The following is a 12,013-nucleotide window of genomic DNA, read 5'->3' as shown; positions in this document are numbered from 1 at the left end:
GCCCCTGCTTCAAAAACGGCATTTTGCAACGGGGGCGAGGACAAAATGACACAATTGTCAGCATCCCTGACCTTCCCGCCCTCCAGCCACGCCCCCTGCCTGGGATCTCCCAGAATTAACTTTTAAAAGGTTGGCAAGTATGGTCTTACACCACCATTTTCCATATGAGTTTTAAAGCCATACACCAGTACTTTGTATTATATTTAACATTTAGATGTTACATATTGGCCTAACCTCTCCCACTACAAACTTACCTACACCCCCTTCTCCCTGCCAGTCCTCTCAGGGCTGTATGTAGATTATCACCAAGCCATACTAGCTGAGCACACAACTTACGTTACCGAAGGGTCAGTAAATGAAGATTGAAACTAAAGTTAGATTGTTTGACAAGATTTTGATTGGATGCCTCTGGTGTCCTTACACTTACAGTACATTCAAAATGTATTAACATATGTACAACTCCACATTATTTATTCTCATAAGTACATGCCCCAGTAGAAAAAATTAAATACAATATAGACAATGGGGAAAATAATCCTGGAATAAGTGTCAATGGCATGATTGTTCTCTAGGATTATTCTGCCAACATTCCCTTTAATGGATCTCTTCCGCTTCACACGTGCTGCGTCCAGGGTGGCGACGCTGGCGGCCCTTCCACGGGATGCAGTCTCCTCGGAATGGACAGAGTAGTTCAGGTCGGCGTCGCTGTCGTGGTAACAGCCATCAAACGCCATGGCCTGCACTGCCTCCAGGTTCAGTGTGGCTGAAGACTGGGGAAAAGAATACATGAAGGTCAGTTTCATCTGAGAGACAATCTGTACATATTATGTGGTTAGAAGATGTCCTTGATTTTTATGAAAATCCGGGGCTGACTTACGTTGGTGTCACACAGGCATTTTTAACACATTAAGGGGCATATTCAATTGATGGCGGGATCGCCGAAAATCCCGCGCTCCAAAAATATTACCGTTAATACGGTAATCCTGCGCGGAAAAAAAAACGTTAATACGATAATTTACTCGCTCGATTTCAGAGCTGAAATCCAGCGAGATATTACCGTATTAACGGTAATATTTTTGGAGCGTGGGATTTTTGGCGATCCCGCCATCAATTGAATATGCCCCTTAGGTGTAGATTCAATTCTAAATGAATCGCAGCGTAGTGTCCCTGCACGGCTGTGAGATAATACGCGCCCCATAAAGCAAAAGTAAGTTACTTTTTACCATATAAACGCTAATAAAGCGAGGCTGTGATTTTCTCCGGAACTTCGTGGCCAATTTAATCTGCCCCGTAAAGGTAGTAAAAAAAACGTTCTTTGTAGTCCTTAGTACATTTGGTTCAGAGGGTGTCACATGAGCTGATTAGGCACTGAATACACTGCATACTGGATGTCCCATTCTGACCCAATTTAATGTCTTGACGGTTCCTACCCAACTGTTACAGATTTGAGTCTATCAGTTTGGGGCCACACATGCATATTAAAAAGTGACACTATCGAGAACCTTTTCTTCATCAATAAAATAGTAAATGTAATGTGGACCTAAAAACTGATCCACAGAAAAATTTACCATTAAACCCTCCATAACGGATCGGGGCCCAAGCCTTTCTCATCCTACCAGTCGGCCTGTTAGAGAGAGCAGGTGTCTGTGCTCCTTCCCTTTGAACGTCCCATTTCAAGTGAATGAAAAGTTCACTGGGGAATGGCACCAACACCAGCTCTGCCTGCTGGAAACAGGCTGAGTGGGAACAGGAGGTACGAGAGCTCGATGGATCCATTACAGCCATCAGGGACCCCAGTGGATCCAATAAATGGTGCCTACATTTGTGTTTTTTTATATAAATTCATTTAACCCCATCCAATGCTGATTATTTTTAGCTGTTATGGAGATCCACTATAAATCTATGTGTAGTGATGTCCTTTTCTTTTCCATATGTTTTACCTTTCCTCTCCTCTTGAGCTGCTTCCTTTCTTCCACAGTGGTCAGATAATTGACAGCCGCATACTCAATAACAGACAGGAACACGAAGAGAAAACTGATCCACAAGTAGACATCTACGGCTTTAATGTAAGACACCTGAGGCATTGAGGCACTCACTCCTGTGATGATTGTGGACATTGTCAGTACAGTGGTGATGCCTGCCAGTAAACAGCAGATTGTTAGATGATAGGTGACATAAAATGTGAAGATTACAGTAAGGGCTAGATTTACAAGATTTACTATAGCAACCAATCAGATTCTAGCTGTCATTTTGCAGAAAGTACAAAATAAATGACAGCTGGAATCCGATTGGTTGCTATAGGCCACATCCCCACTTTTTCAAACCCGCAGTTTAGTAAATATACCCCTAAGAATACGAGGCTTAGAAAGTGATAAGAGAGTAATATGTACATACAGGGCTGGATTCATTAACAAACGCAAAATGAACGTAAAACATTAAAAAACAGACATATATCGGGTAAATGCACGTCCGTATTCAACAAGGAGCGGCATAGGTCCACTCTGCTCTAATAGACAATACACTGCAGGATACGTCCTATACATATGTGGAATATCTAGTTCCAAAACAATGCACAGAAAAAAAAAATATTCTATTAATGCCACCTGTTAATAACACATTGATGACAAAACATTAATATATATATATATATATATATATATATATATATATATATTCCTTCCATAAAATACATTTAGGATGCTCTTAATGTCTACTGTGCATGAAATAATTTTTTAAATTTTTTTTTTCATACTTTTTCAAATTTACAAAAACTCATTAAACTATTGTCTCAAAGTAATTTTTTACAGTTGCTCCTGATTGCAAACACATGTTCTAGCATGCTCACACGCAGCCGTCATCACTATCACTCAGCACTTACACCTGACCTGTAGCTGGTGCAAGTGATACGACTGGGAATCACGTACCTTTGACATGCCCAAAGCTATGAATCTGACGCTGCTGCCTGTGTCTGAGCTTGGCACGCCCTTACTGTACATAGACAACATGCATACACCCAGTTCCCTTCCCATTTCCCTTCCCATTCCGCCCCTGGAATCGTAAGCTGTAGTAAGTGTCTTTTGCGCTCGTCATTTACGCTGCTTAATGAATCAGCCCCACATTACAATAATACAATAGTTTTGCCCTTGTGCTGGCCGTGGTGTGATACACATTCAGCCAAATTCTGCCTGATCATCCTGCCTGATAAACATCCAATTCTTTAGTCAAACTGGAAAATCAGTTCAGATTACATGTGGACTCTGATACGGCAGTCAGTAAGCCCAACCAATGACCAGATCTGTACAAATTTAGGAATTTTTTGTACTTGTCTACTAGACCAAAAGGCTCATGAGTCCATGAGTGGAAACAGTAAGGGAATATTGGGGTTGTATTCAGCATCTAGACACATGCTTAGGGTGGCATGGTACAGGGGGCAGCACCGTTTGGTGAAATGGTTTTATGTTAATTTTATTTACTTTTAAAATTTTGTTTTTGCTGCTTGATCACCAGCTACCAATCTTACCACTCCTCCAACTGTCTAAATTACAAGTGGTAAAGAAAAGATAAAATACTATATGGATTATAATTGGTCTTTAGCTACTATCAACATTCTTCTGTGTTCAATAGCTTTAATTAATTCAGTTTATGACAGTCAACTAAGAATGTGTCAACTTCTAGCGAGTAATCTATAAATAATTATTAGAGTTTTTATGACAATTATGGGAAGGTAAGACAGTGCTGTGTTCATGTATGTATTTAATATGTGTTTAGAAGTATATTAAATCTGTTTAAGTAAACATCTTGTAAGTGCGTCTCACTGCAGTGCAGAGCTGGCTTAAGGGGGGGAGGCACCGGGCCCCTCTCTGCCCTGGACCAGGTGCCAGCGGGGGATCAGTATAGTACTTGGTGGCTGGTCCCTTCCCTGAGAACAGCCACCTTCCTTCTAGTAGCTGCAGATCTAATAATACGTTCCTGCCCTATGTGTGCTGCATCCTCTCTCCTCCAGTTCCATCACTGACAAGTGTCACATGGGACGCGCACCACGTGACAGGTGCTAGCCCATATGTGCAGAGCAGTAAGAGCTCCTACACAGTGCGGATGTGTAGTGAGTAAGTGTAAGGTAAGGGTAAGTGTGAGGGAGGGGGGCTATGTTAGCATAATGTTACTATAATGTATGAAGGAGGGGAGGGGGATATGTTACTATAATGTATGAGGGAAGGGAGGGGGCAATGTTAATATAATATAAGAGGGAAGGGAGGACTATGTTAATATAATGTGTGAGGGAAGAGAAGGGGGTGTTACTATACTATAATGTGTGAGGGAAGGCAGGGAGGCTATGTTAATATAATGTGTGAAGGTAGGGGGGACGTATGTTACTATACCTTGTGAGGGAAGAGAGGAGGCTATGTTAATATAATGTGTGAGGGAAGAGAGGGGGCAATGTTAATATATATAAGAGGGAAGGGGGGCTATGTTAATATAATGTGTGAGGGAAGGGAGAGGGGGGTGTTACTATACTATAATGTGTGAGGGAAAGGAGGAGGGTTACGTTAATATAATGTGTGAGGGAAGGGAGAGGGTGTTACTATACTATAATGTGTGAGGGAAGGCAGGGGGGCTATGTTAATATAATGTGTAAAGGAAGGGAGGGCGTATGTTACTATACCTTGTGAGGCAAGGGAGGGGGCTATGTTAATATAATGTGTGAAGAAAGAGAGGGGGCAATGTTAATATAATATAAGAGGGAAGGGAGGACTATGTTAATATAATGTGTGAGGGAAGAGAAGGGGGTGTTACTATACTATAATGTGTGAGGGAAGGCAGGGAGGCTATGTTAATATAATGTGTGAAGGTAGGGGGGACGTATGTTACTATACCTTGTGAGGGAAGAGAGGAGGCTATGTTAATATAATGTGTGAGGGAAGAGAGGGGGCAATGTTAATATAATATAAGAGGGAAGGGGGGCTATGTTAATATAATGTGTGAGGGAAGGGAGAGGGGGGTGTTACTATACTATAATGTGTGAGGGAAAGGAGGAGGGTTACGTTAATATAATGTGTGAGGGAAGGGAGAGGGTGTTACTATACTATAATGTGTGAGGGAAGGCAGGGGGGCTATGTTAATATAATGTGTAAAGGAAGGGAGGGCGTATGTTACTATACCTTGTGAGGCAAGGGAGGGGGCTATGTTAATATAATGTGTGAAGAAAGAGAGGGGGCAATGTTAATATAATATAAGAGGGAAGGGGGGGCTATGTTAATATAATGTGTGAGGGAAGGGAGAGGGGGGTGTTACTATACTATAATGTGCGAGGGAAAGGAGGAGGGTTACGTTAATATAATATGTGAGGGAAGGGAGGGGGGTGTTACTATACTATAATGTGTGTGGGAAAGGAGGGGGACTATGTTAATATAATGTGTGAGGGAAGGCATGGTCTTAAAATAATGTGTGAGGGAAGGGAGTGGGGGTCTTAATAAAATGCCGGTACTGTTCTATTTGTGGGGTGATGGTGGGGCAATTTAATTTATTTGTTCACTATTTAATTTAACAGCGGGGCCTATTAATTTAAGATGGGGTGATGGGACCTTTCATTTATGATGGGGTGGTTTTGGGGCTATTAATTGATGTTGGCTGTTTGGAGAGAATGAGGTTTACTTATTAAATGTGAATAGAAATGATTTAATGGCAGTGATGGTTTGAGGGAAATAGGTATATTTATTAAACGTAAATGCCATTAATTTATTGCCAGGATGCGGGGGAGTCTCTACTGTGATTTGGGTGGTAGGTAGAGTATTAATTTAATGGTGGACTGTGGATCAGAGCTAATTATTTTATGGTGGATTATATTAAATTATGTGTGGCCTGATGGTGGGGCTATTTAATTTAATAATGGGGCCTGATAATTTAAGGTGAGATGACAGGACCTTTAATTTAATGCAGGGGTTGTTTGGGGCTATTAAATGAATATGGGGCCCAGTTTGGGGAGGGGGGCTATTTATCTTTCAGACACTGCAGATGGGGGTGCGGCTGCGCAGACCAATAAGAAGATTGTTGCTTCCTACTGTTCCATGAGGCCCAATTTTTTAAAAGTAGGGGAAAAAAATTAAAAGGATTCCCCTGTGAAAAAATGCCTTATTTAAATGATAAGACATTCTTCAGTGGCGGTAACAGAAGAATTGTGTCAGATCCTTGTTAAATAGGCCTCCATGCTTGCTTGGGGAATTTTAAGCCCACAAGACCCAGCAAATCCTTTCTCCGATGGGGGCTACTGCTGGCAATTTCACTGCTATTGTCAGTGGTGACAGGGTGAAGCCCTATCTCTGGCATAATTCACCTTTATATATCGATATTCATATACTATACTATACTCTTCCCTCTCTGAGTTAGACATTACTGTTATGCACTTACATGTTGTTAGTTATTTGGAGCTAAATCGAGGCAATATAACTGCTCCTATATGTTGTACTGTAACAGTTGTAGGAAACATATATCCATTGAACTACTTTTCAATAGACATCTGCTAGAGACATTTCCATATTCAAAATAAATCATTTCCTACACGATGTTGTCATGGAATGCATCAGACTATACAACTAAATAGATATTTTATCTATATTAGAATTCTCTAACTCATTATGTTAATAATATTATATAATATTAATTAACATACATTTTTCTGTTAGTTTGTCACATTATTTGCCATGTATCTGGTAGTACCGTACTATTGCCAGCAGATGTCCCTGTTGTAATAATAAAGATTAACATATTTACTGTATACTGTAGTGTGTTGTCTTTGCTGTTTCTTTAATTTTATATTGTATTATATGTCTTTTTTAATTATTTGTGATGTTTCCTAGTGGTTGGAACCTTTTTATTTGATTTTCATGAGGCATGATTTCTTTTGGTGCTGCACATATGTGATATTTACTATTATACATGGAAAACTACAGTACCGATTGTCTCTAGTGGAGATTATCTAACCAGTACCTTATTGAGCATATTCTAGGTTTTATTTTGTCAGGCACATAGAGTTCTCTGTCGCCCCCCAGTGGCACGTCACAAATCCGACGTCTACAGTTTTAAACTGACTAGCACAAGTAGTTTTGCACATCTAGGGGTATATTTACTAAACTGTGGGTTTGAAAAAGTGGAGATGTTGCCTATAGCAACCAATCAGATTTTAGCTGTCATTTTGTAGAGTGCACTAAAAAAATGACAGCTAGAATCTGATTGGTTGCTATAGGCAACATCTCTACTTTTTCAAACCCGCAGTTTAGTAAATCTAGCCCTTAGAGCTTGATTGATCTTCGAGAAATTGTATAGTGCTGGGCGCTCATCAAATGTTTGACCTAATAATGCAGATACCTAGTAAACCAACTCGATTTACTTCAATAATGTTATAAAATCATTATATAATAGTTAAACATTTATTAAAATACAATACAATAAAGATATAATCATGTGTTACCATGAATAAATGAATAAATGAATAAATAATATGTACATCCAGATGGAAAGTAATGGTACCAATTTAAATAATAGTGTAATCTACACAATAATGCATAAACTGCAAACCTAATTGCATGGAATGACAGATAAAAAGCAATTAACAATTAATGACAGATAAAAAGCAATTAACAATTAATAATCCAAGGGATTACATGAGAAGAGTCAATCTCATCAATATATGAACTCTAACAATAGAACATACATGAATCACAGTTCTAATCATCCAGATTGGTGACGCGTGCTGCTGAAAATAAGTACCATATAAATATATAATAAAATATATCAGTCCTCATGAAGGTTGTAAACTTCCGAATCAAAGAAAATCCGTCACGCTTAAGATCAATAAACCAAAAAAAGATGAAGATGAATGAATCAGCCTACTAGTTGTGTAGTTCCATGCATTCGTTCCAATAAAACAAAGTATAACTCCGTGTTTTAGCCCTTGAGAAAGTCCGGAGCAGGACAAAACGCGTTGGGACTCCACCCATTACTATTCTATTGGCCAATAGCACTATCCGGAAGTGACGTCAATACCGGACGTGCGTTTGCGTTCCACAGTGGAACGCACCATTAGCCGCTAACAGCAGGGGCGTGATCACCCGCTGCTTAATCTTTTCTTCTACTTGGGATAAGCTGTTTGTATTATCGGGACAATATACTAGATTTTTTGCTGAGACTGGACCTTACACTCGCTTAAACATCAAAACGCAAGTATTATACCATCATAAAACACGGAGTTATACTTTGTTTTATTGGAACGAATGCATGGAACTACACAACTAGTAGGCTGATTCATTCATCTTCATCTTTTTTGGTTTATTGATCTTAAGCGTGACGGATTTTCTTTGATTCGGAAGTTTACAACCTTCATGAGGACTGATATATTTTATTATATATTTATATGGTACTTATTTTCAGCAGCACGCGTCACCAATCTGGATGATTAGAACTGTGATTCATGTATGTTCTATTGTTAGAGTTCATATATTGATGAGATTGACTCTTCTCATGTAATCCCTTGGATTATTAATTGTTAATTGCTTTTTATCTGTCATTAATTGTTAATTGCTTTTTTCTGTCATTCCATGCAATTAGGTTTGCAGTTTATGCATTATTGTGTAGATTACACTATTATTTAAATTGGTACCATTACTTTCCATCTGGATGTACATATTATTTATTCATTTATTCATTTATTCATGGTAACACATGATCATATCTTTATTGTATTGTATTTTAATAAATGTTTAACTATTATATAATGATTTTATAACATTATTGAAGAAAATCGAGTTGGTTTACTAGGTATCTGCATTATTAGGTCAAACATTTGATGAGCGCCCAGCACTATAAAATTTCTTGATCTATTCTAAAGGGAGGGATACCCTTAGCAGGTGCAGCTCTCACAAACCTTGGGTGGAGAGCGCGATTCCATATTATAAATATTTTGATTGACCTTCGCACATAAATCTCTGCATGCTGTATCTTGTGTGACATAGCTCTGCTCATGCTCAGAAAGGGGCATTACGCCAATGAATGCAATTGCTGCAATTCATGTCTGAACACAAATGACACTTACAACTGGCTATGACTTGAAATGCGGAGAGAGGTTGGGAAGGGGCAGTTGAACACAGGTAATGTGCAGTAAGGGCGTACGGAGGGCGTGCCGAGACAGATGCAGGGCATTTAAGCCCTGGATTTCTCTAAAGTACATGTTTTTTAGCCTTATCATTTGCACCCACTCCAGGGCAGGTGTAAGTGCCAACTGATAGTGATGATTGTCACAACATAGTCTTTGTATTAAAAACTACACATATGTGTGCCACTAGATAGCACAGGACATGGGTATGCAAGGAAGATAGGCTATAAAAACGGATTGCATATACAATACGCAGTAAGAATATCCTGATTTATGCATTTACTGTAAAATAAAATTAAAAAATTAAAAAATATTTTTAGTAATCATTATAGTATTAAGAGTTGTCTATTTATTTTATAAAATATTTTGCATGCATTGTGATGGTCCTTTATATTGCACACATGCATGTGTCTATCCTGCGCAGTCTTCTGTCTGTCTACAGTCATGGACAAAAGTTTTGAGAATGACCTAAGTATTGGTTTTCTGCTTAAGTGTTTTAGACCTCTTTGTCAGATGTTGCTATGGTATTCTGAAGTAATATTACAAGCATTTCATAAGTGTCAAAGGCTTTTATTGACAATCACATTAAGTTTATGCAAAGAGTCAATATTTGCAGTTTTGACCCTTCTTTTTGAAGACCTCTGCATTTAGCCCTGGAATGCTGTCAATCAACTTCTGGGCCACATACTGACTGATGGCCGCCCATTCTTGCCTAATAAATGCTTGGAGTTTGTCAGAATTTGTAGGGTTTTGTTTGTCCAACCACCTCTTGAGGATTGACCACAAGTTCTCAATGGGATTAAAGTCTGGGGAGTTTCCTGGCCACGGACTCAAAATTTTGATGTTTTGATTCCCGAGCCACTTAGTTATCACTTTTGCCTTATGGCAAGGTGCTCCATCATGCTGGAAAAGGCATTGTTCATCACCAAACTGTACTTGGATGGTTGGGAGAACTTTCTCTTGGAGAATATTTTTGTACTATTCTTTATTCATAGCTGTGTTCTTAGGCAAAATTGTGAGTGAGCCCACCCCTTTGGCTGAGAAGCAACCTCACACATGAATGGTCTTAGGGTGCTGTACTGTTGGCATGACACAGGACTGATGGAAGCGCTCATCTTTCCTTCTCCGGACAAGCGTTTTTCCAGATGGGCAGCACGGTGGCTCAGTGGTTAGCACTTCTGCCTCACAGCGCTGGGGTCATGAGTTCAATTCCTGACCATGGCCTTATCTGTGTGGAGTTTGTATATTCTCCCTGTGTTTGTGTGGGTTTCCTCCGGGTGCTCCGGTTTCCTCCCATACTCCAAAAACATACTGGTAGGTTAATTGGCTGCAATAATAAAAAAAAAATTGACCCTACTCACTCTCTGTCTGTGTATGTGTATGTTAGGGAATTTAGACTGTAAGCTCCAATGGGGCAGGGACTGATGTGAATGAGTTCTCTGTACAGTGCTGCGGAATCAGTGGCGCTATATAAATAAATGGTGATGATGATGAGATGCTCCAATCTGAATGGGGATTCATCAGAGAAAATGACTTTACCCCAGTTCTCAGCAGTCCAATCCCTGTACCTTTTGCAGAATATCAGTCTGTCCTGAGGGTTTTCCTGGAGAGAAGTGGCTTCTTTGCTGGACTTCTTGACACCAGGCCATCCTCCAAAAGTCTTTGCCTCACTGTGCGTGCAGATGCACTCACAGTTGCCTGCTGCCATTCCTAAGCAAGTTCTACACTGGTGGTGCCCCGATCATGCACCTGAATCAACTTTAGGAGATGGTCTTGGCGCTGCTGGACGTTCTTGGGCGCCCTGAAGCCTTCTTCTCAACTATTGAACCTCTCTCCTTGAAGTTCTTGATGGTGTGATAAATGGTTGATTTAGGTACAATCTTACTAGCAGCAATATCTTTGCCTTTGAAGTCCTTTTTGTGCAAAGCAATGATGACTGCACATGTTTCTTTATATTGTAACTATAGTTAACAGAGGAAGCACCACCCTTCTTTTAAAGCTTCTAGTCTGTTAGTCTAACTCAATTAGCATATTAGCATGACAGAGTGATCTCCAGCCTTGTCCTCCTCATCACTCTGTGTTAACATCACTGTGTTAACGAGAGAATTACTGACCCGAAGCAATCTGGTCCTTTTGTGATAGGGCTGAAATGCAGTGGAAATGTTTTTGGGATAAAGTTCATTGTCCTGGCAAAGAGATACTTTGAGATTAATTGTAATTTATCTGTTTACTCGTCATGACATTCTAGAGTATATGCAAATAAAAGAGACTTTGTGAAAAATAATATTTGTATCATTCTCAAAACTTTTGGCCATGACTGTACATATGGAAAGTAAAGTGTAGCCAGAGTGTACTTATACCCAGATTCAAGTGGAAACATACATTGAGATTCGCTTGTATTTGAATACAGTCGACACTATGCTCAAGTAGCATGCAGCTCGCATACGAAGATGAATTTTTAACCCCCACGCCCCCCAAGATAAGTCATAAAGGTGACCTTGTCCCTTAATAAGTTACTCAGGTTAAATTGACTGATATTTGCGTTTGTCACACTGGCATAATATTGAATTTGTAGTACAAGCGCCAGTATACCCAAGCAGTTTAAGGCTTCCACGGCTTGCTGGGACCTGTAGTTCACCATACAAAAATGGTAGAATCTGTTTTTAAATTTTTACCCCAAACTCATCGCACCAGCTTGTGGGATAAGCATGGGGCTGGTCTTTCCTGAATATGAACTTGAGAGGGGGAAGGGGGGGGGGGGGTCATGCTTTTTTAAAATGTATTTAACTATTATTTTGTATTTTTACATTCCAGCATGGTCCCTGCTGATGGTCACATCCTTAGCACGGATCTTGCTCCTTGGGTGGA

At 39.7% G+C, this 12,013-nt stretch overlaps 1 protein-coding gene across 1 annotated transcript in view; it reads right to left on the bottom strand.

The window, feature by feature from the left end:
* Nucleotides 1-388: 388 nt before the first annotated feature.
* Nucleotides 389-12,013, bottom strand: part of GABRR3 (gamma-aminobutyric acid type A receptor subunit rho3) — a 39,181-nt gene continuing 27,556 nt past the window's right edge. The window contains exons 8-9 of the mRNA XM_075197026.1: nucleotides 1,941-2,137; nucleotides 389-770 (exon numbers count right to left, since the gene is read on the bottom strand). Of these exons, the coding sequence (XP_075053127.1) occupies nucleotides 477-770; nucleotides 1,941-2,137 (491 nt within the window). The 3' untranslated portion in view covers nucleotides 389-476. The remainder of the gene's footprint in view (nucleotides 771-1,940; nucleotides 2,138-12,013) is intronic.

The sequence above is a fragment of the Mixophyes fleayi genome, chromosome 2 (assembly GCF_038048845.1).
Source record: "Mixophyes fleayi isolate aMixFle1 chromosome 2, aMixFle1.hap1, whole genome shotgun sequence".
NCBI classification, from domain to species: domain Eukaryota; kingdom Metazoa; phylum Chordata; class Amphibia; order Anura; family Limnodynastidae; genus Mixophyes; species Mixophyes fleayi.
The sequence above is the reverse complement of the archived record's forward strand: the minus strand, read 5'-3'. Positions and strand labels throughout refer to the sequence as shown.